The sequence below is a fragment of the Thrips palmi genome, unplaced genomic scaffold (assembly GCF_012932325.1).
Source record: "Thrips palmi isolate BJ-2018 unplaced genomic scaffold, TpBJ-2018v1 HiC_scaffold_11, whole genome shotgun sequence".
In the NCBI taxonomy this organism is placed as follows: Eukaryota; Metazoa; Arthropoda; class Insecta; order Thysanoptera; family Thripidae; genus Thrips; species Thrips palmi.
In genome coordinates, this window is record NW_023144622.1 from 5,363,768 (window position 1) to 5,388,934 (window position 25,167).

General features: G+C 48.0%; 5 protein-coding genes across 9 annotated transcripts; 2 read left to right on the forward strand and 3 right to left on the reverse strand.

Annotated features, from left to right (window-relative positions):
- The first annotated feature begins 46 nt into the window (after window positions 1-46).
- On the forward strand, window positions 47-5,002 carry LOC117639206 (UV radiation resistance-associated protein). Of its 2 annotated transcripts, none has more exons than XM_034374643.1 (10): window positions 47-285; window positions 646-767; window positions 844-1,039; window positions 1,114-1,396; window positions 1,509-1,822; window positions 1,903-2,075; window positions 2,160-2,383; window positions 2,459-2,626; window positions 2,721-2,952; window positions 3,046-5,002. In XM_034374643.1, exons 2-10 carry the CDS (start codon window positions 675-677, stop codon window positions 4,006-4,008), a joined length of 2,646 nt encoding a protein of 881 aa, XP_034230534.1. In that variant the 5' UTR covers window positions 47-285; window positions 646-674; the 3' UTR covers window positions 4,009-5,002. The 2 variants fall into 2 exon arrangements, with proteins under 2 accessions (XP_034230534.1, XP_034230535.1); XM_034374644.1 differs by lacking the exon at window positions 47-285 and adding an exon at window positions 299-425.
- Window positions 5,003-5,009: 7 nt separating this feature from the next.
- On the reverse strand, window positions 5,010-6,153 carry LOC117639208. Of its 2 annotated transcripts, none has more exons than XM_034374651.1 (4): window positions 5,774-6,153; window positions 5,411-5,650; window positions 5,215-5,327; window positions 5,010-5,118 (listed from the first exon to the last, which is right to left on the reverse strand). In XM_034374651.1, the coding sequence occupies exons 1-4, from the start codon at window positions 5,813-5,815 to the stop codon at window positions 5,028-5,030; spliced, it is 486 nt and encodes a 161-aa protein (XP_034230542.1). In that variant the 5' UTR covers window positions 5,816-6,153; the 3' UTR covers window positions 5,010-5,027. The 2 variants fall into 2 exon arrangements, with proteins under 2 accessions (XP_034230542.1, XP_034230541.1); XM_034374650.1 differs by having other exon boundaries at window positions 5,010-5,121.
- Window positions 6,154-6,439: 286 nt separating this feature from the next.
- Window positions 6,440-9,831, reverse strand: LOC117639311 (gastrulation defective protein 1 homolog). 2 transcript variants are annotated; one of them, XM_034374854.1, is made up of 13 exons: window positions 9,601-9,831; window positions 9,168-9,493; window positions 8,870-9,090; window positions 8,606-8,799; window positions 8,448-8,517; window positions 8,212-8,372; window positions 7,953-8,130; window positions 7,697-7,881; window positions 7,447-7,585; window positions 7,214-7,360; window positions 6,971-7,118; window positions 6,716-6,884; window positions 6,440-6,622 (listed from the first exon to the last, which is right to left on the reverse strand). In XM_034374854.1, the coding sequence occupies exons 1-13, from the start codon at window positions 9,621-9,623 to the stop codon at window positions 6,535-6,537; spliced, it is 2,049 nt and encodes a 682-aa protein (XP_034230745.1). In that variant the 5' UTR covers window positions 9,624-9,831; the 3' UTR covers window positions 6,440-6,534. The 2 variants fall into 2 exon arrangements, with proteins under 2 accessions (XP_034230745.1, XP_034230746.1); XM_034374855.1 differs by having other exon boundaries at window positions 9,649-9,830.
- A 33-nt stretch (window positions 9,832-9,864) lies between these two features.
- LOC117639310 (coatomer subunit alpha) lies at window positions 9,865-23,417 on the forward strand. 2 transcript variants are annotated; one of them, XM_034374852.1, is made up of 18 exons: window positions 9,865-10,063; window positions 17,623-17,770; window positions 17,859-18,153; window positions 18,871-19,094; window positions 19,181-19,420; window positions 19,510-19,857; window positions 19,938-20,077; window positions 20,167-20,391; window positions 20,467-20,629; window positions 20,714-20,947; window positions 21,034-21,219; window positions 21,295-21,486; window positions 21,566-21,728; window positions 21,811-22,019; window positions 22,108-22,302; window positions 22,380-22,533; window positions 22,621-22,871; window positions 22,955-23,417. In XM_034374852.1, exons 1-18 carry the CDS (start codon window positions 9,984-9,986, stop codon window positions 23,189-23,191), a joined length of 3,684 nt encoding a protein of 1,227 aa, XP_034230743.1. In that variant the 5' UTR covers window positions 9,865-9,983; the 3' UTR covers window positions 23,192-23,417. The 2 variants fall into 2 exon arrangements, with proteins under 2 accessions (XP_034230743.1, XP_034230744.1); XM_034374853.1 differs by having other exon boundaries at window positions 17,859-18,126.
- LOC117639312 (hyphally regulated cell wall protein 3-like) lies at window positions 10,465-15,814 on the reverse strand. Its single transcript, XM_034374856.1, has 3 exons — window positions 15,706-15,814; window positions 11,528-11,854; window positions 10,465-11,448 (listed from the first exon to the last, which is right to left on the reverse strand). Exons 1-3 carry the CDS (start codon window positions 15,727-15,729, stop codon window positions 10,816-10,818), a joined length of 984 nt encoding a protein of 327 aa, XP_034230747.1. The 5' UTR covers window positions 15,730-15,814; the 3' UTR covers window positions 10,465-10,815.
- Window positions 23,418-25,167: the final 1,750 nt, after the last annotated feature.

A 25,167-nucleotide genomic window follows, 5' to 3' on the forward strand; every position in this document is an offset into this window, starting at 1 on the left:
AGAGGGCGTTTTGTATAGTTCAAATCCTCATACCAGTTCGCTTGTTATGTGATGTGATGTTTCTGTTTTTACTCCACTCCCACAGAAACCGATCTCTTTTTTATAACATAGCGTTCCAAGGAAGTTTGACCAGCGTTTACAACTATGCACGTTCATTTTCCTTTTGCTGCAAGAAATAGTTTGATTTGCTGTTTGTAAAGTTGTGCCAACATCCAAAGGACACAGAGATGGTGACTTGGGAGTCAGAAACGTCACTTAACCTAATATGTAAACATTAACCAACAGGTTAGTCTCAAGCAGTTATTTGCTTATCTCTCCCTGCTCAAGTATCTTTGCGAATCCATCAAAATTTCTTACACTTACTGCTTCTGCTCGCTGAAGTCCCTCTGAAAATAGGGGGTGTGACATAACCCCCCACCCTGAAGGTTTGCATCATGCACTGCTTGTTGACATTTTAGTGTTCTGTCATTTTATTACTCTTATTTGAAGGCTTTCTCCTCTCTTGCAACCAGCTCCTGTTTTAGTTCTGTGACATTTTCAGTCCGTCTTAGTTTTGATTATTAGGATGAAGAAACAAAACTGATTGACCAGACCTTGATGACAGCTAACATACTATTTATTTTTTCATATTATTTATTGTTTCAGGTAATGTATATTTGTGAAAAATCGTTGCTATGTCACTTATACCACAAAGAGCCTCGTCAAGATGGAAGGAGTTGTCACCAACGCCTCGGTGGAAGGAATGGATCCCACTTATCTCTCAGCAGGTATGTTTTCTCCTATGGGTAGTTTGCTGTTTCTAATTGAACATTTTCTTAATTTCTCGCTTCTTTTGTCATTTAGCAACGGCTAAGGAACATGGTTCAAGTTGCTGCTTACAATGTACCATGGTATCCTGGAAGCTCCCTCTACTTCACACTTCATGAAACCACAATGTCCTCCCCTTTTTATACAAGTGAGCGTCTGCAACATCAACACCCCAAGTGGGGAGAGATGGATATGTCCAGTTTACCATCCTCAGTTAACACCTCAGCCAAAGGTTATTACTAAAATCATGTGCTGGTCGTTACAGTACTTTTATGTTTCGAAGTTAATTCATTTATCTGCATCCAGGTTTGGTCATAAGACTTTGGTTACACCAAGGACAACAAAGCCAGGACACTGTTGTCCTAGTTTGGGGCTTCTATTTGAGTGGCCTCGTCTACCTCGGTCCCCGCTTGGCTGTAACTGCATCACATTTCAATGAAAATGCTGTGGTACTACACATGCAAGGAGGTTACTTCACAGATCATCATAGCCTAAAGGAAGTGCCTTCTGATGCCATGGTCCGTAATTTGTCAATTATGCTTCCCATTACTGACACTCGGCCAAGCTATTCAGTTTCTCTTCTTTTGAGGTAACTTTACACTTTGATTATTTCAATTTTGTTCTGTCATTATTATCATCTCATGCTTTGTTTGAAAAAATGTGATTGTAATAACAAATTTTGTGTGTTTCATCCCTTGCAGACTCAGAAATATTCAGCAAGCCATCAAAAAGTTAACACAACAGTCAGGCTTTTTAAGAGAAAGAATTCTTGCTGGTGGGACATCAAATGAGGCTGCTCATATTTCAAGAGAAAGTAATCCTACAATTCGGAGGTTGTTAAGTAAAGGAAGACCAAAGCCTCAGGAGAGACAAGAGACAATGACTGTTCTTTGCCAGGTAGAAATGCTCCGTTTTAGAGTTGCTCTCCTTCGTCAAGAGAAATTACGCAAACAGGCTCTAGTGAACAGTTTAGAAAAGCAACAACAGATGACAGCTAATGAAAATGCTGACCGTAGTAAGACCCAAAATTTATTTTTCAATCTTGTTTTAATTTTTCTTGGTAACAATTTTATTAAGACCCATTTCCAATTCCAGGTTGTGAGCTGACTGAACGCTATCAAAATTTACACAAAAAAATAGAGCGTTTAAGAGACAAAAAGTGTTACTATAATGAAACACGTGAAGCACTACTTTTGAGGAGTTCACAACTTAGCTTCAGACGTAAAAAATTAATGTCCCTTCTCAGCCACATTTACCCTGTTACTCTGGTACAGTCGCTGTTTTTTTTTAATTTCTCCCAATAGTGTTGTTTGAAATTCTTTTCTTGACTGTCATTTCTTTTTCTTGAACAGACTGATGGAAAATATAGAATTTGTGGTATTCATCTCCCCAACTCAGAAGAACTTTCTCATGCTGACGATATCTCCGTGTCTGTTGCCTTGGGATTTGTAGCTCATCTTGTTCAGATGGTTTCCATTTTTCTTCAAGTCCCATTACGTTATCCAATCATTCATTTTGGATCACGAAGCAAAATAATTGACCACATCACTGAAAAGATTCCTGATAGGGAAAGAGAGTAAGAAATACTTCATCTGTATTTTTTGTCCTACATCTGGAAATACACCAACTCATTGAACCATTATTTCTTCAGGTTTCCTCTCTTTGCTCGTGGCAAAGATAAGATACAGTTCCACTATGGAGTTTATTTATTGAACAAAAATATAGCTCAACTGCGCTGGCTGGTTGGTTTTCCGACAAATGATCTTCGGGCAACTCTCCATAATGTTTATCATCTGCTCCATCTAAACCAGTTTCCAACGCAAGTTGCCCTTTTCATTTTTAACCTTCAGGATTAATGCATGAAAATTATTTAAGCTGACTGTTTAAGCTAATTGTTGCAATTCCATCTTTAGGTTGGAAAACCACCACCGCTCCATGTCAGGTTCATCATTGGACGTTGTTGGGTCATCAGTAAACGTCAGCCCTGTCGGAAGTGTGGTTACGCCTGGCTCAAGTCACATGATTCCCAGTCCCAACCAGCTGAGATCAAGGCACAGATCTGTAAAATCTATGGGAAGCACAGAGATTTTGTTTCCAGGCAGTAAAAGAAGTGGATCTTACATGAGCCCCCCTCATTCTTACCATGTAAGTTCTCACAACAAATCAATTCATTTTTCCTTTATTTAATATATTGCAACTTTTAAGTTAATTTAAATTTGCTCTTTGATTAACTTTTAGGTTACCTCTGATGGCTTGGCTGGCAGTGCTATCCTGAGCTACTCACTGGACAAAGGCCTTGATGAATATGAAGAAATCAAACGATCAGAAGATAGTAGCAGTCTCAGCAGTAACACTCGAATGAGCAATGCTCCATCATCCACCTCAGACCTTGCATACATTGGTTCTGAACCAAACCTAGTCATACACAGTCATTCGAACTCATCAAATGGGAAGAAAGACGCTCACATTATAGTCTCAGATAATCGAGCTAGCAAGAAAGCAAAGGGAGGAAGAGGAACTGTCCAATCCTCCTCAGACGAAGATTCAGCAAATACTGACATACCAAATGGAAGAACAAACAAATCCGAATTTACTTTAGTTACAGAGAGTCTAGCAAAACTTGTAGACTCCAGCAAAATCTTAGATAATGATTCAAGGACATCAGAAGTGGCAAAGCAATCAGATTTGAATTCAATTCTATCTTACAGGCCTGTTCCAAAGGAAGATTTGGGTTCAGTTGGAGGTGCTTGTGATTTAGTGAGTAAATCTGGCACAGGCCTTACCAATAAAGAACCTTGTGAAATAAAATCTAGTGAAAATATATTAATTACTGAAAGAAGCCATGAAGACAACTTTTCCAAGCCACGTACTTGCATCTCTGATGAGTGTGAACAGGATGCACACACTGCAAGAGAGGATGATATTGAGGTTGATGTTGGGACAGATGCTCTTGCAGCTATGTCTTATAGGCAGGACAGTGTATCAGAGCTGGAAAATGGAAGTAGGGCAGTAGATAGTGATAGAAAAGAAATGAAATGTGATCAACATAAAGAGTCTGAGCATAATCGGTTGGAGTGTGTTGGAGTTGAAGAAAGTGTTCTTGTAGATAATTTATTTGCTAATGTAACAAGTCGAACAGAAGCTCTAGCAAGCCATGCAACCAGTTTTAATCTTATGAGCTCAAGACATGGAAGTACATAAATGGTAAGATTTAGACCATCAGGGTGTGTATTGGGAAATGCATAGTACCTGCAAGATTGGTGCAAATCTCTCTAGTCACTAAGTACTTGCACTTTGAACAGTTTAACAGTTCCAATTCCATTCTATCCATTGACAATACTAGATGTGTATGTTCTATAAAGTCCCCAATGATCCCACCAGGTAGAAAAAGGGCACATGTGTATTTATGGGTGAAAATTGTGCGTTACATTTCTATGACATTTTTAATTTTGCTATCACAGATTTGTACAGGGACCATAACAACAATTTATTATGAATGTTCTCAGATTTTCCCATTTTCTACCTTTGAATTACACAGGGCACTGTACTTCCATGTCATATTACATTTTATCTTAAAAGGAGAATGCTGCTGTCATATTTTGCCTGTTATTTAATTGTTACATTTGAGCAACGTATTCTGCTCATTTCTTAGTGTTTCCTTAAGAGATAAAATTTTCATTCAAACACATTGATTGTGTGTGCTTTGAATAGCTTGTGATATCTTCTTTCCATAGCTTAAACAATTTTAAGGTAGAGTGAAAGTGAATATTGTTTTCAGGATTTCTTTTGTTATGCAGCAGATTTGTACATCATTAACTCTCACTTCTGCCCAGCCTCATTCTATTTTTGTGCAAGTAGAAGGTTGTATATTTCACCAAAGAATTCCCACATTTCATTTTGTGTGTTCTAAGGTGTAAGGCTTCTTACACCAGGCGAACCAATTTTGATACATTTTATTTTGTTATCTTTATTTTTTCCATAAACTATTACAAAATTTGTCTCTGTTGACATTTCTCAGCAATAACTGTTTCGTTACAATTTCCCAGCTTTTCATCCTATTGTATTTTCTCAGATTCCTATTATATATTCTATACACTGTTATTTTGTTCAAACAAAGAAATTGTAAGATCATACCCATATTTTTTTTCTTGATATTGTTATTTTACAAGGAAGTTAAAATAAATACTGAAATATATTGATGCATTTGTCATTTGAGCTATTTACAATTCAGTATCAGAGTATTGTACCAAAGAATTATTCACGAGTTTAAAATTGTAGGGCCGTAGCTTTGTGATTAGTATTTGCAGTTTACTACTGAAATCAAACCATTGAGAAAAACACTGTAGATAGTTCTCACACAACCCCACTGCATACTACATGCATACAACACAAGTTTGAGGCACCTACTTGTCACTACGAAGATGCAAATTGTCCGCAAATGTCTGACGCTCCTGCCTTCGACACTTCAGCAACTCCCATCGACACTCGATCAGCTCCCTCTCCAGCCTAGCTGCTTGCTTCTAGTCAACAGAGGCATACAGAAGGGCTCTCTGAGTAACAAAGGAAACTTTCATCGACATACACACAAGTTTCTCTTTCCCACCTTAACTCCATCTAATCGCTGTTTGTGGTACTCGAGATCTTCCTCCTTGATGCTGATGATGTTCTCCAAGAGGCGCCGCTCGGCGCGTCCGTGACGCAGGTCCTGCAGCAGCCACTGCTCCACGCGCCGCACCTTCGCCTCCAAGAAGGCCACGGCCGTGGCCATCGCCGTGCTCGGGTCGCTCTGCTCACTCTCCTCGATGGGACAAGTGCACCGGGCCTGGGTCTCGGTCGTCTGGGCCTGGCGCGGGCGGGAGCGGCAGTCACATCACCAACTTAGCCTCAACGCAGCAGCACCATCCATGCAAATAGCGCGTAATGGTGGCCGACTCAGGAAGCAGGGAATTCCCACCATTTTTCATACCTGGTCGGTGAGAGTGACACTTGAGGGCTCGGACGAAGGCATGGTTCAAAACTGAGGTCGACAACGTACTCGTGCGATCGACACTAATGCTAACACGCCGCCGCTAGACAGAACAAGAAGTCTGCAGCGGCCTGAAGCTTGCCCAACAATGCTCGGCTGGGGTCTGCGGCTCATCATGGCGATGGCGCGATGACGATCAAGCGGCCAATGGGTGGACTCCTCTTCTAGTTCTCTTTTGTTTTGCAGTGTCTCAGCAACAGAAACACTTTCACCTAAAAGTACGGTCAGGCGACTGGATTGACTCGAAACGTGGTCTGTTGGACATAAGCCTTTCTGCATAAAACCGCGGATTCGGTCTAGCGCCTGCGAGGTAGGCCACCGGTCTGACCTGCCATACACCGGTGTGAAAAGGTGGCCTACCCAGCGCCCGCAAGGCGCAAGGTAGGCCACCGTCTCCACATTGGTGTGTGGCGGGCCTGGCTAGTGGCCTACCTCGCAGGCGCTACAGGTCTCAGCGAGGAACTAAGGAAACTTGAACTTGAAAGGCTGTTATTTGGAACCATTCGCACGTGGTGCACGTGCACCACTATTAACTCCAAGTTTTCTTTGTGTCACAGTATCATTTTAGGTGGTGTTCATCAGCAGGGCAGATAAAAATAAAATTAATTTTGTTTCATCATTTTTTTATTAACATCCTTGCCACACATTTTTACAAGACATTCACACACACAGTAAACATATCAGTTGAAGATGATCTCAGCTCATACTTTGGGTTTCTTTGCCGATGGTTCCCCACCTTCAGTGTCATCGTCATTGCCAGTGCCTTGGAATATAGTCTTAGGTTGAGTCCTAGAAAGGAAGAAAAAATCCAACATTACAGCCACTGGGAAAAGAGAATTTGGTGAATTGTCCACGATTTTCCGAGAAGAACAAAATACCCACTTTGCATAGGCAGGGGATATCCAGTATGGATTCTCAGCAGCATCCTTAGCATATTTCAAAATGGCTTCTCGTGGGTCTTGATCATCCTCCACACGTTTGCTAAGACCCATTGTACGAATAACATATGAGCTTAAAGTGCTGCCAGATGAAGCAACACGACCTCCTTGACCTGTTGACAAGGAATAATATTCCCAGATAATAAATCATAATGACCAAAACCACAATAATAAATAAAGTATTTTGAGATTACAGTACCTGATTTGATAGGGAGATCAGGCCTGTGTGATTTGACAGGGTCTTGTCTAGCCTTTTCCATGATTTTTCGTGTTGTTTTGGCCCTATCTTGTCTGAACAGTGGCAGTGCATGAGGTGTAAGGATATGCTGTGTAACCATAGCCTCCATCTAAAAGAAGATAAATGAAGAAAAAAAGAATAATGAACCTTTTAGATTTTTAATTAAGCCCTAAGAAAATAAAAAACGCTGCACAACAGTAATACCTGTTTCTGTTTTCTCCTGGTTTTGATCACACAAAGCTTAGCACCACGCATACTTTTATTTTGATCATAGTATATCTTGACAATGCCATTTCCACAGCTCACAAAGAGTTGGTTTAGTTTAGGGTGCCATACTGACCGAATCACATGCTGCATTGGGTGGTTAAAGCAAATGGTTACAATAACAGAAATTTGATAAATATAAGAAAGACAACTTGATTTCAGAGTGCACTTACTGAGTCACCAACTTCAATCTCATGTGATTTTTCAAATGTTTTTGCATCAAAAAACAACAATCTGCCAGTTGACTGTCCTTTTAAAACTGATTCACCAGTTAGAATAAGTGCATCATCAGGGGAAAACATACAATCGGTACTGAAATGGTAAAATAAGGATATGGATCACAAAAAAATAATTACCTAGTTTTACAAAATATATAGAACTTAAAAATTGTACAAACAAGAAGTACAGGCGCAGGTGCCATACCTTTCATATCTTGAAAATAAATCTTCAAACACATGAAGAGGCTTTCTGAACTGCCTGAGATCCCATATTTTCAATGTGTTGTCACAGCCTCGAGAGGCTAATGAGTGTCCCAGGTAGGAAAAAGCAACGCAAGAAGTATCGGTACCCTTTTGATGTGCATCACGCAACAGTTTGGCTGTGTTAACCTAAAAGATTTTTATTTTTAAAATTTTGAGTGAATAAATAAGATTAATATACCACTGCATTTTCCACTTACAAATGCTTTACGGTGATCCCACATTTGGATTGATCCATCTTGACAAGCACAGGCTATGAGGTTTCCATCACGATTGTAAGTGCATGTTGTGGGGACAGTCTTCAGCCCATTTGCACTACGAGGCTTCATTAGAGCTTTATGTTGTTTGGGCTTTTCAATTTCCCACAAACGGCACGTACTGAGGATACAAAGAAAATTATCACATCACTCAAATGAGAATGGAGGAACAATGTAGTAAATCTGATTATATATACCCTACCTATCTTGGGCACAGGTCAAAAATTCATTGCGAATTTTGGGATGCCAGCACCCACTATTCAAAGCTGCAGTGTGTCCTTTTGTTCTTGACATATCATTGATATACTGGTCACCTTTCACACACTCTGCTACCTCAAAGCCATCACGATCCATTACCTTAGCCTAGAAAGAAGATGGAAGTAATGGTTGTACAAACAAACATCAGAAAAAATAGACTATTCATTAAAATCAAATTACCTGAGCTGTTCCTGATATCACAAGGAGGGAGTCACCAGTTGAAGAATACTGAAGAGCCTTGATGGGATGGCTGATTATTTTTTTGATAAAACAAGAGAGGAGGTTAGTCTCAAATTGATTAAGATTACAAGAGGTGGCACTGTGGGAACACTACTTACTTCTCACAGGGCATCAATGTGCGAAAGCTTTGAAGAGTGGAATCCATCCCCGCAAAGTCCCAAAACCTTACTTCATAATCAACTGAACCTGAAGCAAGACGAGCTCCAGATGGGTCCACACCAAGGGCAATGACTGCCTTGCTGCCATGAGTCAGGGCCACTTCATGACTCTGGGGAATTTTATCAGTTGGTTTCTGAAAGAGAAAAAGACGATTACTCTCTTGACTACACCAGAGAAGAAAAGTTCCTTACTATTAGACTTACTTCAGGCTCTTCATCACTTAGATCATCTTCACCAGCATCAGGATCTTTACTAGACAATTTCGTTTTACTGTCTCCTTCTGATACTGGCTTTGGTACTGGTGGTCCAATTAGATCATCGTCTTCATCATCATCCTCTTCATCACTCTTGCCTCCTTTTGCACTAGGAGTAGGATCTGGCTGTTTTGAAGATCCTGCTATGGATAGCTCTTTAATGCTAGTATCTGCAAGCAATGGAAACATTATGAGTCAATCACTTCAAACAAAATAATGAAAACAACTAAAGAAATGCGAGACTTACCAACTGTGGTGGAAACAGTACGCTCCTTGGCTGTTTTTCTAGCAGTTTCAATCATTTCGTTTAGATCAAACTGTTTTGCGCTTTTTCCAAATCCGCTAAACCCCATAGTGGACTCAACACGTTTAAGCTCTTCATCTTCAGTGGCTTCTGATTCTATAGCTACAGGACCCTTTTGATTCTTACTTTGTTTCTTCCCAAAAGATCCAAATGACCCAAATGAACCACTTTCCTCTTTGGGTTCAGATTTTCCCTCCGCTGGGGAAAACTTTATGGCTCCAAATGAAAATTTGGGCCGGTTCATTTTAGAATCAATAAGATACCGCAGCCTGCAGAGTGTAAATAATGCTTTAGCTTCAGGTAAACGTGAACCTTTATTTCTTTAAGGGCATAAATATAAATAAAATGTAAACATAAATAATAAAATCAACCTAACCTAAGCAAAACAAACATAAACATAAAGCCGCTTCGCGCTGATACTCACAAATCAAGAAAACTATATTTAAAATGTTATTTTTGAGTAGTTTTTTTCAAAAGTCCACTGAATGCAGTGGAGAGTTGAGGAACGGTTGATGCAGGATACTTGTCACTTGTCTTACGGCGAGTTAACGACTTGTTTGTTAAACGACGTTCTCTGCTCTGTGTCGTCTGCTACTCACACTCAACCCCTCTCCCCTCTCCCCCTCTTTCTCTCTCAACTCTCAAATCTCTTCAAGAAGGCTGTGGACGTCGGCTCCGTGTTTGTGCTTTCGTGGCGATGTTGTTGTAGCTTTCTTCATGAACCTGTCAAATTTTTAGTTCCAATTTGAACGGTCGAAAATGCTGACGAAATTCGAGACGAAATCGGCACGAGTGAAAGGCTTGTCCTTTCACCCAAAACGCCCATGGCTTCTGTCAAGGTAAGATGCATCTGGTACTAGAGTGGACCGTGCACCGTCAATTTACACGTAATTTCTGCTATAGTTCCTTACATATCTACCCAGGAATAGATGAAATTGAAACTGTAAAGATCCCTTTGCGTTGTGGCTTTCTCGAGTTTCTATTCACTGTCACTGCTTGGCATCGACGATGATGCAAGTTTCCCATAACCTCTCTCATGAATCTGTCATTTCCTGCCGAAACGATGTCATTGTGTATGTTCCACGTTTGCTCGATAGTGTTTGGCGAAATTATACGCCGATGTGTAGCTTCTAAGTTCCTCTCATGCATCTCACACCCCCAATGGCGTCTGAGAGCTGAAGTCTCGATGTCATGCGCCCTCATCACCTGCTTACTTCCTGGGATCGCACTATAGTCGATAAAGTCTGTATTCATTTATTCTTGCTGTATAGGTTGCAGCATTCACACAAAAGCATAAAAAAATCTGTTTATCAGGTCTTACAATGTGATCCTCAAACTTGTTGTTCTAACAATTAGTCGGTAACTCATTTTTATTCTTTAAATTGCAAGCATTTCTTGCATACCTCTGTGTAGGGTTTCACATTAATACATATCTTGCTTAAATTTTTTTTATTCAATTTTTTTGTAAAAATGTTTGTAAATTGTATGAATGTTCAATATTTATAATGATTGTTACAATGGCATGCTTCATCAAGCACTCAGGTATTGAAGACTGTTTTTGGTCTTATGGCAGAATCTAACAACTCCATCTTCAGCTGTCACTTTTCTCTGATGTTTCTGTGGCTGATTCAGGTTCTTCCGTGTTGCTCTCCCCTTTGTTATTTTGAGTGTCATTGTCATTCAATGATGAATTTGAGGAAGCGTCTGAAGAGCTAAATGAGTCAGAATCATCTGATGAGGGTGCCAATGTCGTTGACGCTTCAGATTTCTCCGCATCTGTCTCTTCTTTGCTTGCAGCGGGTTCTTCTGTTGTTGAAGTGGTCTTACTACCATTGTCGAGAGACTTGTTTGCTTCAGCGGGTGGGATATTGCTTTGCAGACCGTGGGAAAAGAAAGAGTAGGCAAATAACGGCAGCTCCCCAACGACAATTCTGGTGTGAGGTGGCAGGACTTCAGCACGGATGTAATCAATCTGTGGCAGTCCATTCTGTGGCAGTCCATTCTGTGGCCCACCCAGTGGTCCAGCCTGTGGAGCTGGGGTAGTGGTCGGAGTTGCTTCTGTGGCTCCCTCTGTCACTGATTCCGATTCCGTTGTCGTGGTTGGTTCCGTTGCTGTCACAGTTTGGTTCGCAGCAGGAGCCGAGTAGATTGGCACAGCAAAGTGGAGGGTCTTCAGGCTCTGCTGGAAAATTTGCTGACTGTTGGGTCCTGATACGTAGATGACCTGCAACACACGACAGAATTAATTTACAATCTTGCGGCATGAAAGAACGCTTACCAAGGGATTCCAATTGTGGTATTACCTGGGCGTGTCCTCCGGCCACATCCTCGGTCTCGTAGGAGTAACCTTGCTGAGCCTTGGCTTGCCCGGAGTAGATGGGGTGCGTCGGGATGGCCGGGATGTACTGGTGGGCGAGCGGGATCGGGACCACGTTCTGGCTGTACGGCTGCTGGTAGGCCACCTGGTACGCGGGCTGGTACGCAGGCTGGTACGCGGGCTGGTAGGCCGGCTGGTAGGCCGGCTGGTACGCCGGCTGGTACACTGGCTGGTAGGCCGGCTGGTGCTGGTAGGCAGCCTGGTAGAAGAAGTTCTGGTGCGGCACTGCCGTCGCCGCGGACAAGAGGAAAGCCTGCAACCGGAGGGAGTCGAATGAAAGGATTAGTCGGTGCGCCGTACAACCAATTTAAAAACAAGAACCGTTTCCATCACTTTGTTATTTTTTTTTGTGAGGAACCAAATAGGAAGTGGGTCGAGCTAGGTGCGTGTGAATTGGAGGTCTGCTTGACCGATTGGCGTGATCGAAGGTCGGACTTAACGTCTCTAGTTAGCGCGTCGCCTTCTTTTTTTTGAAACCAGTTTAAAGCGGCGCTTTTTAATCCATCCGCTTTAAAAGGTTCGTCGCGACCAATCCACTCCCAAACCAAGTGGCCCGCCCCCTTTCCCCCTCCCGCCGTTTCCGTGGGCGGGCGGTGCGTGTCCTAGTCATCCTAGAGCAGCTAGACGCTGCGGAGACGGTGCCGCTAGTGGACGTGCTACACACACGGAACAGGCGGCAGCTTCCTCGGGCCGCCGCTGGGACTTCCCTTGCCCGGCCGTCGCTCCGTCTCTCTCGCACTCACGCTCGGCACACGAGGGGACTCGCTCTGGCTCCTCCGGGCGTCCGCTGCTTTGCTGCCGCGCCGGGGCGGCCAGGGCGGTGTAGGTACGGCCGCACGCCTTGCTCTTGGGCGCGGGCAAGTCCGCCTTGCGCAAGCCGGGCGGCAGCAGGCGGCCCATCAAGGTGACCAGGGCGACCAGGGCGGGGCCAGTCGACAACCTGCCAATCTGCAGTGTATCCGAAGCGAGTCCCGCTCGCTCGCGCCGAAACATGCATTATTGTCGCGATGCGTGCCGTGGGCGTGGCCCTTGGCGTGGCCGGCGGGAGCGCCTTTTTTCGACGCTCCGTCTCCCTCGCACCCCCCGTGAGTGCGAGAGAGACGGAGCGCTGTTCGAAATGGATCTGCAGGCGCGGCGGCGGAACCAGGAGGAACCCGTCCGCTGATGACGCACGCGCGCGTTCAGGTCTTCGTCTCGTTGGCGGCGTCCTTGCGGCATTTCGCGCATTCCCTTCGCCCTTTGGGAATTCCAGGGAGTTCCAGGGCGTTCCCTGCGCTTTTCCCTGCGGTTTCCCTGCGGATGGCGCAACGGCCCGCGTCATATTCGGCCCCTACAGTGCAGGCCCGTCTTAATTGCAGGCTGGAATGCGCTCCAGCAAGGGTCCGGCAGGGCGGCCATGCTCCAGCGGAGCGGCCCCCGGGCTGGACAAGACATGCACCGAGGCTGTTGTTTGATCCCACGAACCGATGCAGAACTCGCTCGTGACGCGCGGGACTCAAAACTCGGCCTCTTTTTTTTTTTTTTTTTTTTTTTTGACGCCTGCGGTGCGTTTGCGGATGCCGACTGCTCGCTTTGCAGTGCCTCGCGCTTGGCGGCCGGGTAGGATGCGCTGTGCGGACAATTTACACCGACATTCCTCGCTTACGACCAGACGAGCGCAGACGGGCGGTCGGTCAGACCAATCGCGCTCCCGAGTCCTTCCGGCCGCGAGGTGCGCGCTGCGCGCACCGCGGGAGCGGCGCGTGTCGAGTCCGATCATCATCTCGTCGCTCCGTCTCTCTCTCTCTCTCTCGCACCCCGGCGGCACGCCCCACGAGATGAGTGAGAGAGAGACAGACAGAGGGTCCTAGAGTCCGAAACACGTTGGCCAACGCGCCGATACGCGTGATCGGTAATCCGTCGTTTTGATTGGCCCGTCCCGTCCGGGGCAGTGCCGGGGCACACCTCGCTACAAATTAAAAGCAGCCGGTCGGTACTTCTGAATCGCTATAGGTCGGCTGGAGGCTCCAGACTGGAGCGGCCGGCCGGCCGGTCAGGGGGGTTGCCGCTAGTCGAGTCACTAGTCGCCGCCTCGCCGGTGTTGCCCAACACAATGCGCGACGCGCCGACCCCTAATACCCGTAATACGACACCGTCGTCGCTCGGTTTCTATGGGCGCGAAACGAGCCGGAACTGCCGCCACATTCGTCGCTCTGTCTCTCTCGCGCTCGTAGGGGTGCGAGAGAGACGGACGACCCTTCGGAGTCGGGCGGCCACGCCGTGCAGTCGCTCTGTCTCTCTCGCACGCGTGGCGCGTCCCGCGGAGCGACAGAGCGCGGTTCGGAATCGCACTGCAGATCTGCGAGAGGGCGGCCAGGGCGGGTGGGTGCGATGCGATTGGCCGATTGGCATCGCAGACATGACCGGAGCGGCGCCTTGTAACACGGTCATTATGACGTGCCGTGCGTGCGATACACTTTTGGTTACTCCGTATGACGTAATTGCAGGCCGTCTAGAAGCAAATTCACTCGCCTTTTTTTTTCGCCGCCGCCGCGTGTGATTAGCTTTGAAAGCAAGTCACTCAGGAGTGCTGTCATGTTTGCCATCTCCCGAGATGCGTAAAGCAGTGTTGCGTCACGAGACCCCCGGCAGGCAGGCAGGCAGGCAGGTGTCATCGAGGACGGCCACGCCCCAATCTATCGCTCGCTCTGTCTCCCTCGCGCCCCCGCGGCCCGCCCCGCGAGTGCGAGAGAGAGCGACGCGCTGTCCAGAATCTGTCTCGATGCAAATGAACGAGCTTCGCTTCGGAAGGATACGCCGCGACGACGCGGCGGCGCGTCGTTTGCGCCGCTTTTTTCGTTTTTTATTGTTGGACGTCGGCGCGCGTATCTCGAGCAGCAGCCACCGCTGCCACGCCCAAGGCGGCAAGGCGGCGATGCCCGTGGCGTTGCCGGGCCGCCCGGAATCCTGGAAGCTGGAAGGACCTCTGGATGGGTTCCGCGAAGGACCTTCGAGTTTTCTGGAGCGCGCCGCCGCCGCTCCGACGCGCGTCGGTTCAAGGGCGTTGTTTTTCGTGTTTCCGTCGGGCGCACTGCGAGTTGAACGCGACTCCGTACCGCCGCGTTGGTCGCGTGACGCGCGCGTCCATTCGTGATTAATGGGCCCTCTGTCTCTCTCGCACCCCTGCAGAACGCCCCTCGAGTGCGAGAGAGACAGAGCGAATCGGCCTGCCTGATGAAGAGACTCGGATGTAAAGTGCTCGGGATGAGACCTCAGCGTGTTGCCAAGCGCACATCTTTTGGCATCACTCCTTTACGAGACTGATCTCGAGGGGAGGGGGTCCGTGAAGGTGCGAGAGAGACAGAGGCATGCCGACGGTCTGGCGCGTGCCGGCAGGACTTCCCCGTCGCAGTGACAAGGCGCCAAATTTGAACCGGGCGGGGCCGCCACACGCCACTACACGTGAAAGCTGCCCCTGCCGGCCGGGCTGTGGGGCTCTGCGATCCGGGATAGCATTAGGACCAGTATTGTGTGTCGGCCGGTGTCGACACCATGGCGCACAATGGGCCGTGCATCACGTCGTGCGTGCGACAGAGACAGCGGCACTAGTTCACCTTTGGGCCGCGAATTTGGGCGGTTTGAAGAAAGCGGACCGGGCGAGGTCCTGTCCCGGCCGGCCGGCGCGGGGGCGTAAGAGACTTATGCGCCCGGGTTCGCGAGGCACCGCGCCGGCCGCCCGTGTGTCGAAACCAGCTCGCGCCGAGTGGCCGAACCAAGCGGGCCGGAACATGCGTGTCATTTGCGAATTGAGTACCGGCCACCCAGACGCCCGGACCGCCCCGGGCGGCTTTCAGGCCTTCGGGATGATGCACTGGATGGAGTACGCGCGGCGTACCGTCCCGGTAATCACCCTGGACGCCTCTCTGGTCCTGGGAGTTGCACTAGGAGTAGCACTGGAAGTGGCACTGGAAGTAGCTCTGGAAGTGGCTCTGGAAGTAGCACTGGAAGTCCTGGCGCGGTCCTGGAAGTCTGTCTGCACTGATCTGGCGCCGGCCGCGAGGGCGTCCCCCAGACGCCGGGCAGGGCAGGCCTGGCCGCAAAGTGAGGCATAGCGGCGGTACTCACCAAAGAGAGTGCAGGGAGAGCCATGGCTGTGCTGCGGTCCCGTCCCGTCCCGTCCGGTCCTGGAGAGGCACTGGAAGACGCTGGAAGTGAGACCTTCGGTGGCAGACTTTGCCGGCGCGGAGGTGGGGTGGCCCGGCGCGCCGAGGTGGGGCGGGGCGGGGCGGGGGTTTCTGCAGCACCTGCAGGTGGGGCGGGGTGGGGACTGCAACCCCACGCCGCCGATCCCCAAAAGTGCAAAAAGTGGGCAAACAATTAAAAAAGATAAATGTGGCCGGGCGAACAGGCCTCGCCATGCCCGCCCCCTCCATGCTCTGCTGCAGGTTTGCCTCCCTGTGTCTCGCCCACGTGGGGTACTCCAGCACTCGAGGGGCTTCTAACGAGTCCGAGCGATATCCATCATCTCCCGACTCGCTGTACGGCTTCGTAACGGCCCGGGTTCGAATCTCCGCGCCGACCCTAATTTTGTTCGCCAATTCTGGACTTCCCCGCCCGCCCCGGTGACGTAGCGGCGTGCTGGAGCCGTGGCTGGAGCTGGAGCGCAGCGCGGCGGCAGTGGCGGCGACGCCCCAAGGCCCAAGGTGCCCAAGGCTGGCCAAGGCTGGCCGGTGCGGGTGCTGCTCCAGCTCCAGGCCGCTCCAGGCCGGCTGCAGGCCGACGTGGGTGTGTGGTCCCCGTCCGTGTGGCAGCGTGGCAGCCCTGGGTCGAACAGCCGTGCTGCCGCCCGGACGGCTCGAACAAAAAGACTTGAAAGGGGTACTAATGCTGTGTCGAAATCAATGCTGGCTGACCAGCAGCGCGGCCGCCCCGCCCCGCCTGCAGTGTGCTCTGCTTGCTCTGCTTGCTCTGCTTGCTCTGCCTGCTCTGCTCGCCTTGCACCTCCTCGCGGCGCATCGCCTTGAGGCCCCCTGCTGGCTTCATGGTAGCGCTGCAGCAGCGAACTGATCCCCGGAGTCGCTTTCGTAGCTCTGTCACTCCTGCTCATGAACGCGACGAGAGAGAGAGTGACGGAAACGACTCTCGGAGCCAGGCCGATGTGAGGAAGTCGCTGTCCGCCGCCTGCCAGCACAGTGTGCCTGCGGCGGGGGCTCCGCTCCAGGGCCCCACTCCAGGGCTCCAGGCCTCGCTCCAGGCCCTGTGCCGCCTGGAGCTCGGATGACCCCCGAGTGGACCAGTTGTGGCGCTGGGCGACAACGCCCGTACTTGCACCCGCCCTGCGTGACCTTGCTCAAAAGTGGTTGCACGGCTGCAGGCCTTCGGCTGCCGCCTCACTCCGAGGGATCGGATCGGGCCGTCTCTCTCGCACCCCTTCGGCACGCCCCGTGAGTGCGACAGGGACGGAGTGGCGAGACGATCCCCTCGGAATGGGGCGTCTGCAAGCGGCCGGAGTGGAGTGACGTCGGAGTGACGTCCGTGGCGTGGGCCGCGTTCCACGCCAGGCCCAGGCCAGGCCCAGGCCAGGCCCAGGCTTTGTCCAGGAGGTTTACAGGATTTTGCAGTGTTGTCTGGACAAAAATATCAACAACAACGCTTTGAATTTTTTTTAAGTTTTAGATTAGGTCGGAATACTACTGAGAGGCAATTCACCTTTTTTTTTTTTGGGGGGTGGGGCGCTTTTAGTAATGTCTCTCTTTACTCCCTCGACGTCTTTCGCAATTTTGGTGTAAAGCCTGGAGGCTTTGAGGGCATTCCGGCCCCGTTTTGGCACTTTAATGCCGTGCCGCTCGTTTTACCGGACCATTCGCTGGATCGTGCGGGGGGGGGGGGGGGGGGGGCAAACAGCACCTGCCCGACTTACCGTCCTTGTCGCTCGGGTGTTTGACGCGCCTCGACAGAGAGAGAGAGATACGAAGACAAGGAGTGCCTTTTGTCGGCGGGTTTGACGATTTGACTGACGACGACTGATTGTCTGTGTTCCAGTTTACACAATGGCATCATCCAGCTGTGGGACTACCGCATGTGCACTCTGCTGGAGAAGTTCGACGAACATGATGGCCCAGTGCGAGGCATCTGCTTCCACTCGCAGCAGCCCCTATTTGTCTCTGGTGGAGATGATTACAAAATCAAGGCAAGTTTTTTTTTTTTTTTTCAAACTCGGACTTTTTAAAAATCAATTTTATTTTGGAACCTGACTAATCTTAGTTTTCATACTGCAGGTTTGGAACTACAAACAGAAGCGTTGTATTTTCACGCTGCTTGGTCACTTGGACTACATCCGCTCAACAGTGTTCCATCATGAATACCCCTGGATCCTCAGTGCTTCAGATGACCAAACCATCAGGATTTGGAACTGGCAGAGCCGTACTTGCATTTGTGTGCTCACTGGTCACGCTCACTATGTGATGTGCGCTCAGTTCCACCCATCGGAAGACCTTGTTGTATCAGCATCTCTGGACCAGACCGTCCGTGTTTGGGATATTTCAGGTATTGCCAGCCAGTGCAACAGCCAAGGTAAATATATCAACATGCCAGTGGCCAGGGTGAAAGATGGGATGTGGACATGATCCATTGTGGGTGGCTTTGTGGTTTTTTGTTCACTATCTCCTGTCTACTTGTCTCAAAATTTCGATTCTGCTTTATACTAATGTCTCCCTCCATTTCGTGTGTAAATAAATGTACCCCCTACTTCAGTCCTTGAGTCAATTTCACCATATGTTGATGCAAAATTCATGTCACATGAGGTTTTTTTTTTTTCTTCATCCATTAAGTTTACCAAACAGATGTGTTGAGAATTGAGAGCAACATTGTACCCTGATTTGTAACTTCAGTTCAATGTGAACATTGTGTATCAAATGCTCCTTCAAATATTATCTAAAGATATAATTAACCTTTTGAACATGGTTGTGTGGGGTGTGCTAAAACTTACATCTTGTAAAAAGAGTGTCTCCTCAAGCTGCTGGCATGTCGGTATGTTTCCAAAATTCTCTTCGATGAAGTCTTATGAGCTGGTGAACTTTGCTTTGAGAAAGTGTGTGACTTTTTGGTCTCTGAACATTATGCATGTATGGATGACATTATGGACATCAACATCCATGGGAAGAGGTCAAATTGTACATAACAGCATGGTTTCTTAATGCTCTTTCATCCTGTGTATGTGCTGTAAATGAACTCAAATTACAAATTTCTTACAGTGCAAATTCTAAACCTTTTTTATTTAACTGTTTGTAGGATTACGCAAGAAGAATGTTGCCCCTGGGCCCGGTGGTCTTGAAGAGCATTTGAGGAACCCAAATGCTACTGATTTGTTTGGCCAAGCTGATGCTGTTGTCAAGCATGTGCTCGAGGGGCACGACCGTGGAGTCAACTGGGTTGCCTTCCACCCTACCCTCCCTCTGATTGTCTCTGGAGCTGACGACAGACTTATCAAAATGTGGAGAATGAATGAAGCCAAGGTAAAAAAAAAAAATGTTATTATTAAACTAGTTTTGATCCTATAGAATGTAATGGAGGGTTTTAATTTGCTGATAAATGGTTGCAGGCTTGGCAAGTGGACACATGCAGAGGCCACTACAACAATGTGTCCTGTGTACTGTTCCATCCTCGGCAAGAACTGATCATTTCCAATTCTGAAGACAAGAGCATCAGAGTGTGGGATGGGACCAAGAGATCATGCCTGCACACATTCCGAAGGGAGCATGAGCGTTTCTGGGTGCTGGCTGCTCATCCGACTCTCAACCTCTTTGCTGCTGGTCATGATTCAGGAATGATCATCTTCAAGGTGAAGCTCATCTTTATTTCAAACAGCTTTATTTTTTTTATTGTTTTTTTTTGTCTCTCAATAATACTAATTATCTTATCCTTTCATAGCTGGAGCGTGAACGTCCTGCCTATGCAGTCCATGGCAACTTCCTGTATTACGTCAAGGAACGTTACTTGCATCGCCTGGACCTCACAGCCACAAAGGACATCGTTCTGATACAACTTCGAGGGGGAGGACGCACTCCAGTGTACAGCATGTCCTACAATCCTGCTGAAAATGCGGTGTTGCTGTGCACTCGCACGGGCAATGTCGAAACCTCTACTTATGACTTGTACACAATTCCCAAAGAAGGTGACAGTCAGAACCCTGATAATCCTGACAGTAAGAGAGCCTCTGGCATTACTGCTATCTGGGTAGCGCGCAATCGCTTTGCTGTTCTTGACCGAACACACTCGGTATGTAATTTTTAGCAAAACAAATAATTAAGTTAAACTGGAAAAGAATTTTATTAAAGTTTCTGTCAATTCCCCTTCAGCTGGTTATCAAGAATTTGAAGAATGAAGTTACCAAGAAGGTGCAAACCCCAGCATGCGATGAAATCTTTTATGCAGGAACAGGGATGCTACTTCTCAGAGATCCAGACTCTATTACTCTTTTCGATGTTCAGCAAAAGAGGTAACAAGGGATTTATTTAATATTCTTGCTAATTTGTTTCTAGTTGTACAATTTTATGACCAACACAACCTGTTTTCTTGTAATTTCAGGACTCTGTCTCAAGTGAAAATCAGCAAATGCAGGTATGTTGTGTGGTCTGCCGACATGTCTCTGGTGGCACTGTTGGCCAAGCACACTGTTCTCATCTGCTCCCGCCGACTTGAGACCAAGTGCTCCATTCATGAAAACACAAGAGTGAAGTCTGGAGCTTGGACAGATGATGGTATTTTCATTTACACTACAAGCAACCACATCAAATATGCAATTTCCAATGGGTAAGTGTTTCTCTCCTATACCATTAACTCTTCAGAAATGCAAGTAGTACCTTAATATTTGTTCTTAAATTTTAGTGACCATGGTATCATTCGTACTTTGGATATGCCTATCTACATTACTCAAGTGAAAGGAAATCAAGTGTTTAATCTTGACCGTGAGTGTAGACCTAGAGTTATGAAAATAGATCCCACTGAGTACAAATTCAAATTGGCTCTTATTAATCGCAACTACGATGAGGTAATGTTCTTGTTTTTACCAATTTTTCTCTTCTTCTGACAGCAAAAAATTACAGACATGAAAATTTTGTTTTTTGTTTTGTAGGTCTTGCACATGGTTCGTAATGCAAGGCTGCTTGGTCAGTCCATCATTGCATACCTACAGCAGAAGGGCTATCCTGAAGTGGCTCTGCACTTCGTCAAGGATGAAATGACTCGATTTGGCTTGGCCCTGGAATGTGGCAATATTGAAGTTGCCGTTGAGTCTGCTCGTGCCCTCGATGACAAGCATTGCTGGGAATGTTTAGGCGAGGCTGCTTTACTTCAAGGAAATCATCAAGTAAGGCATTGGCTTACTCAACTTTTTTTCTAAAAGTTGTCATTTAAATTTAATCTTAATTTCACCTTTTTCTTTTTCAAAAATAGGTTGTTGAGATGTGCTACCAAAGAACTAAGAACTTTGATAAACTTGCATTTTTGTATCTCATCACTGGAAATTTGGAAAAACTGCGAAAGATGACAAAGATTGCAGAAATTCGCAAGGACTGCATGGGTCAGTACCAGGGGGCCCTTTACCTTGGTGACATTGCTGAGCGTGTCAAGGTTTTGAAGGTAAGGAATGTTATTATCTTTTTGGTTCATTTTTTTATTTCGATGAGTTAGCTAACGCCATTCTTTGATCTTTAGCCAACCCAGCCCTCCTTGGCGTACTTGACTGCTGCAACCCATGGTCTGAGAGAGGATGCTGAGCAGCTGCAAGAACAGTTACTGACAGCTGAAAAGAAACTTCCAGACTTTGACTCGGATGCCACTTTCATTCGTCCTCCTGTACCTATTCTACAAGCTGAATCTAACTGGCCATTGCTTACTGTCACTAAGGTAATACTGCAGTAGCATGTTTTTCTTCTCATTGGTGAAATTTTGTCTCTCCTGTGTTACAACTGCTTTTTTGTTTTAGGGCTTCTTTGAGGGAGCCATGACCAACCGCAGCACTGCAGCAGCGAATGCTGCCCTTGCCGCTGCTCCTATTGGTGATGAAGTGGAACCGGAAGGCTGGGACACAGACCCAGAAGTTGATGATGGTGAAGGGGAAGAAGGTGCCGGTGATGCTGGGGCTGGAGGTAAATTATTCATACCAAAAAATGCATGATAAACCTGCAATTTTCATTCTGTTTACTATTGTTGTTGGTCTTTTTATTTTAGGTGGAACGGGTTGGGATGAAGGTGATGATGATTTGGAACTTCCACCTGAATTGGAGGAAACCTTGCCAGCTGCTGCAGAAGAGGGCTACTTTGTGGCACCAACCAAAGGAACATCTCAGTCACAGCTCTGGGTCAACAATTCACAGTTGGCTGTTGATCATATCCTTGCTGGTTCCTTTGAATCAGCGTTTAGATTACTCCACGACCAGGTAACCAATTAGCAATTTTCAAATTTTCTACTGCTTGCCCTATTGTTGTGCAGTGGTTAAACTCTCATCAATGTATTTTGTGTATCAGGTGGGAGTTGTGAACTTCGATGCATATGAGAGCGTCTTTATGAGCACATTCAGTCGTGCTCGCGCGTCATTCCCAGCATTCCCGCAGCGAGGCTCTATCTATAGGCATCTGCAACGTAGTTGGGGTGATTCGGGCCCCAAAGGAGGTCTTCCAGCCATTGGTTTGAAGCTGAATGACCTTGTCCAGAGGCTTCAGGTACAAAATTAACCACAAGATTATGTTAACAGACCTGAAGAATTGTGTCAATTTTAAAACTTGTTTCTCTGTTGCAGGTCTGCTATCAACTTACCACAGGAGGAAAATTCATTGAAGCTGTTGAGAAATTCAGAGCTTTACTTCTGAGCATTCCCCTTCTAGTTGTTGATACCAAGCCAGACATTGTACAAGCCCAACAGCTACTGCAAATATGCAGAGAGTATATCTTAGGTACAAATAATCATTCACTCTGTACTCTTTTCAAAATCCAGTTGAAATTGAAGGAGCTTTAATAATATGTTTAAATTATTTTTTTAGGTTTAATGATGGAGCTTCTACGTAAAGATCTTCCTAAAAACTCATTAGAAGAGCAGAAGAGAAATTGTGAGATGGCAGCATACTTCACTCACTGTAATCTTCAGCCTGTGCATCAAATTCTCACTCTCCGCACATCTTTGAAATTATTCTTCAAACTGAAGAATTTCAAAACTGCTGGATCCTTTGCAAGGAGATTGTTAGAATTAGGGCCAAGTCCAGACCTCTCCCAACAGGCTAAGAAATTCTTGCAGGTAAGCCACCTTTACTCTCAGCGCTTCTCTTAACTATTATTTAGCCCCCCTCCCATTTACCTAACTTTTTTTGTTTGTTTCAGGCCTGTGATATGAATCCTGTAGATGAACACAAGCTCGCTTATGATGAACACAATCCATTCTCACTGTGTGGTGTTACCTATAAGCCCATCTACCGTGGAAAAGCTGAAGAAAAATGTCCCCTCTGTGGCACTAGTTACTTGCCTCAGTACAAGGGAACCGTTTGCACAGTTTGTACAGTAGCTGAAGTTGGCAAAGACTGTCTAGGACTTCGCATTTCAACTTTGCAGTTCCGATAAAAAGTATTATAGGCCATGGCATTTGCCTTCTGTTTCATGAAATCTTTGATCTATTTTTGATCTTCTCGATCAACTTCAAAGCGCTATTGTTGTAATGAATATTTTGTTTTAATGTTATTTGCTAATTAATTAATTTTTATCATGTTTTACTATGAGTGCGCTAGGGGACACTCAAAAATATTATGTGAATTCAAGTCGGAATGAATAAACTTGTAAGCATTTGTGATTAAATTGCGATTAATTTACTCATACACCTTGCCCAATAGTCGAATGAAAGCCTTGCTCACAAGGAGAAGGTAAATTCAGTTGGCCCCATATCAGGAAGTCACCCCGGACACTTCCCCCGCCCGAGCCCCTGCAGACTGATTTCGGGGTTCGGTTTCGACAAAAACGCCTCTCGGATTTCGGAGGCAGCCGTTCGGGCGGCGAACCGAATGTGGACCGGATAGAGGCCGGATACCGTTGGTGGGGGGCGAGGCAGGGCGGGGTCGGGGTTATCGACAGGAATGACGTCATCCTGTACTCGGTTTGATCCGGTTCGTGGGGTCCTTCTGTTGGACTCTACGCCATTGCAGCGGCTGCACTGAACGCAGCGCCCGGCTCCCATTGGCTGCTGGCAAATCGGTCCGGACCGAACCGCCCAGCGTGCCGGGCAGAGCGCCCGTCGTGATAATAATTCGGGTCCAGGGGAGTGGAGGGGGCACCAAAGCACACGCTACACGTGGGAGCGCCGCATCGGGACCACATTCGGGAAGATTCTAGATTCGGAGCCTTTACCTCGCGCGGCTCCAGGGATAGACACTGGGACGCGGCGCTCCGGCTGCCTCGCCTCGCCAACCACCCGGCAGAGGCGGTGGCGGTCATTCCCCCGGTGCAGCCATGCCGCACCACAGCCACGCCGCGGCGGAGCTTCCAACGGCGAGATGGCGAGCAGCGTGAGGCAAACAGCGAGGAGATGCCGATCCCTCCAGCGAAGAGCAGCGAAGGCCAAACGAAGGCGAGACGTCAAATCTGTATACCCTGTGAAGCGGGCGGGCTGGCGATAAGCCCCTGGGCGGGGCGGGGCGCGGCGGCACTGGCGGCGGTCGGGCCGAAGCCGCCGAATTTGGACCGCGACGCAACAGCCGGCACGCAGCGCCCTTTTCGCCACCAACAGCGGAAGCGTTCGGCGGCGAAGGACGCGGCGGCCGCCGTCGCGTCGACAGGACACGACCCGCGGCCTTCGCCGGCACGGCAGCAGCAGCAGCCCTGCCCAGCCGCCAGGCCCGCCGCGACTTCCCTTCAGGCTGCCCCGCCCCGCCCCGCCCCGCCTCTGGGGCCTTGGGAACGCCCCGGCCGGGGTCCAGTCTCAGTGTTCTCGGGCCCAGACGCGGAGCCACGCCGTCGCCCACGCTGTCGCACTGCGCCGCACCCCCGCGCGAGAAGCAGGCCGTCGTCGACACCGCCGTCGCGACCTCCAGGCCGGCGCGTCGCGAGTGAACCGACCCGAACGCGAGTGCCGCAGCTAGCAGACTTTGCCCTTGGCGAAGTCCGCTGCCGCCAGTGAGTAGCGCACTTTGGGGTGCACACTGCAAGCACTGCAAGCCGCAGAGGCTTACGTCACGACATCGTCGCGATTGGTCCAACCTGCCTACGATGGCTTGCACAATCGAGGAAAAGAGAGTCCCACCCAGGAGGGAGGCTTCGCAGAACGTTCAAAGGCGGTGTCGTATCTGACGGACATGTTCTTGGAAGAGTGGGCTAGGGCACCGAGTTTCCTCATTCATCAGGCTCGTGGTGACGGGGCAACACCGGGGTGGGGTGGGGTGGGGCGGGCTCGTGGCATGTCGAAAGCACGCCGGCGAACGCGACCCGGGTCACAGTGTCACACTGCCACACTCGCCGGCGCGCTTTATCCGCCATCGCCTTGTTTTAGTTTTTTCGCGCGCCAACTTTCTTGTTGTTTACTTCATGAGGTAACGGGCAGCCTCTTCCCC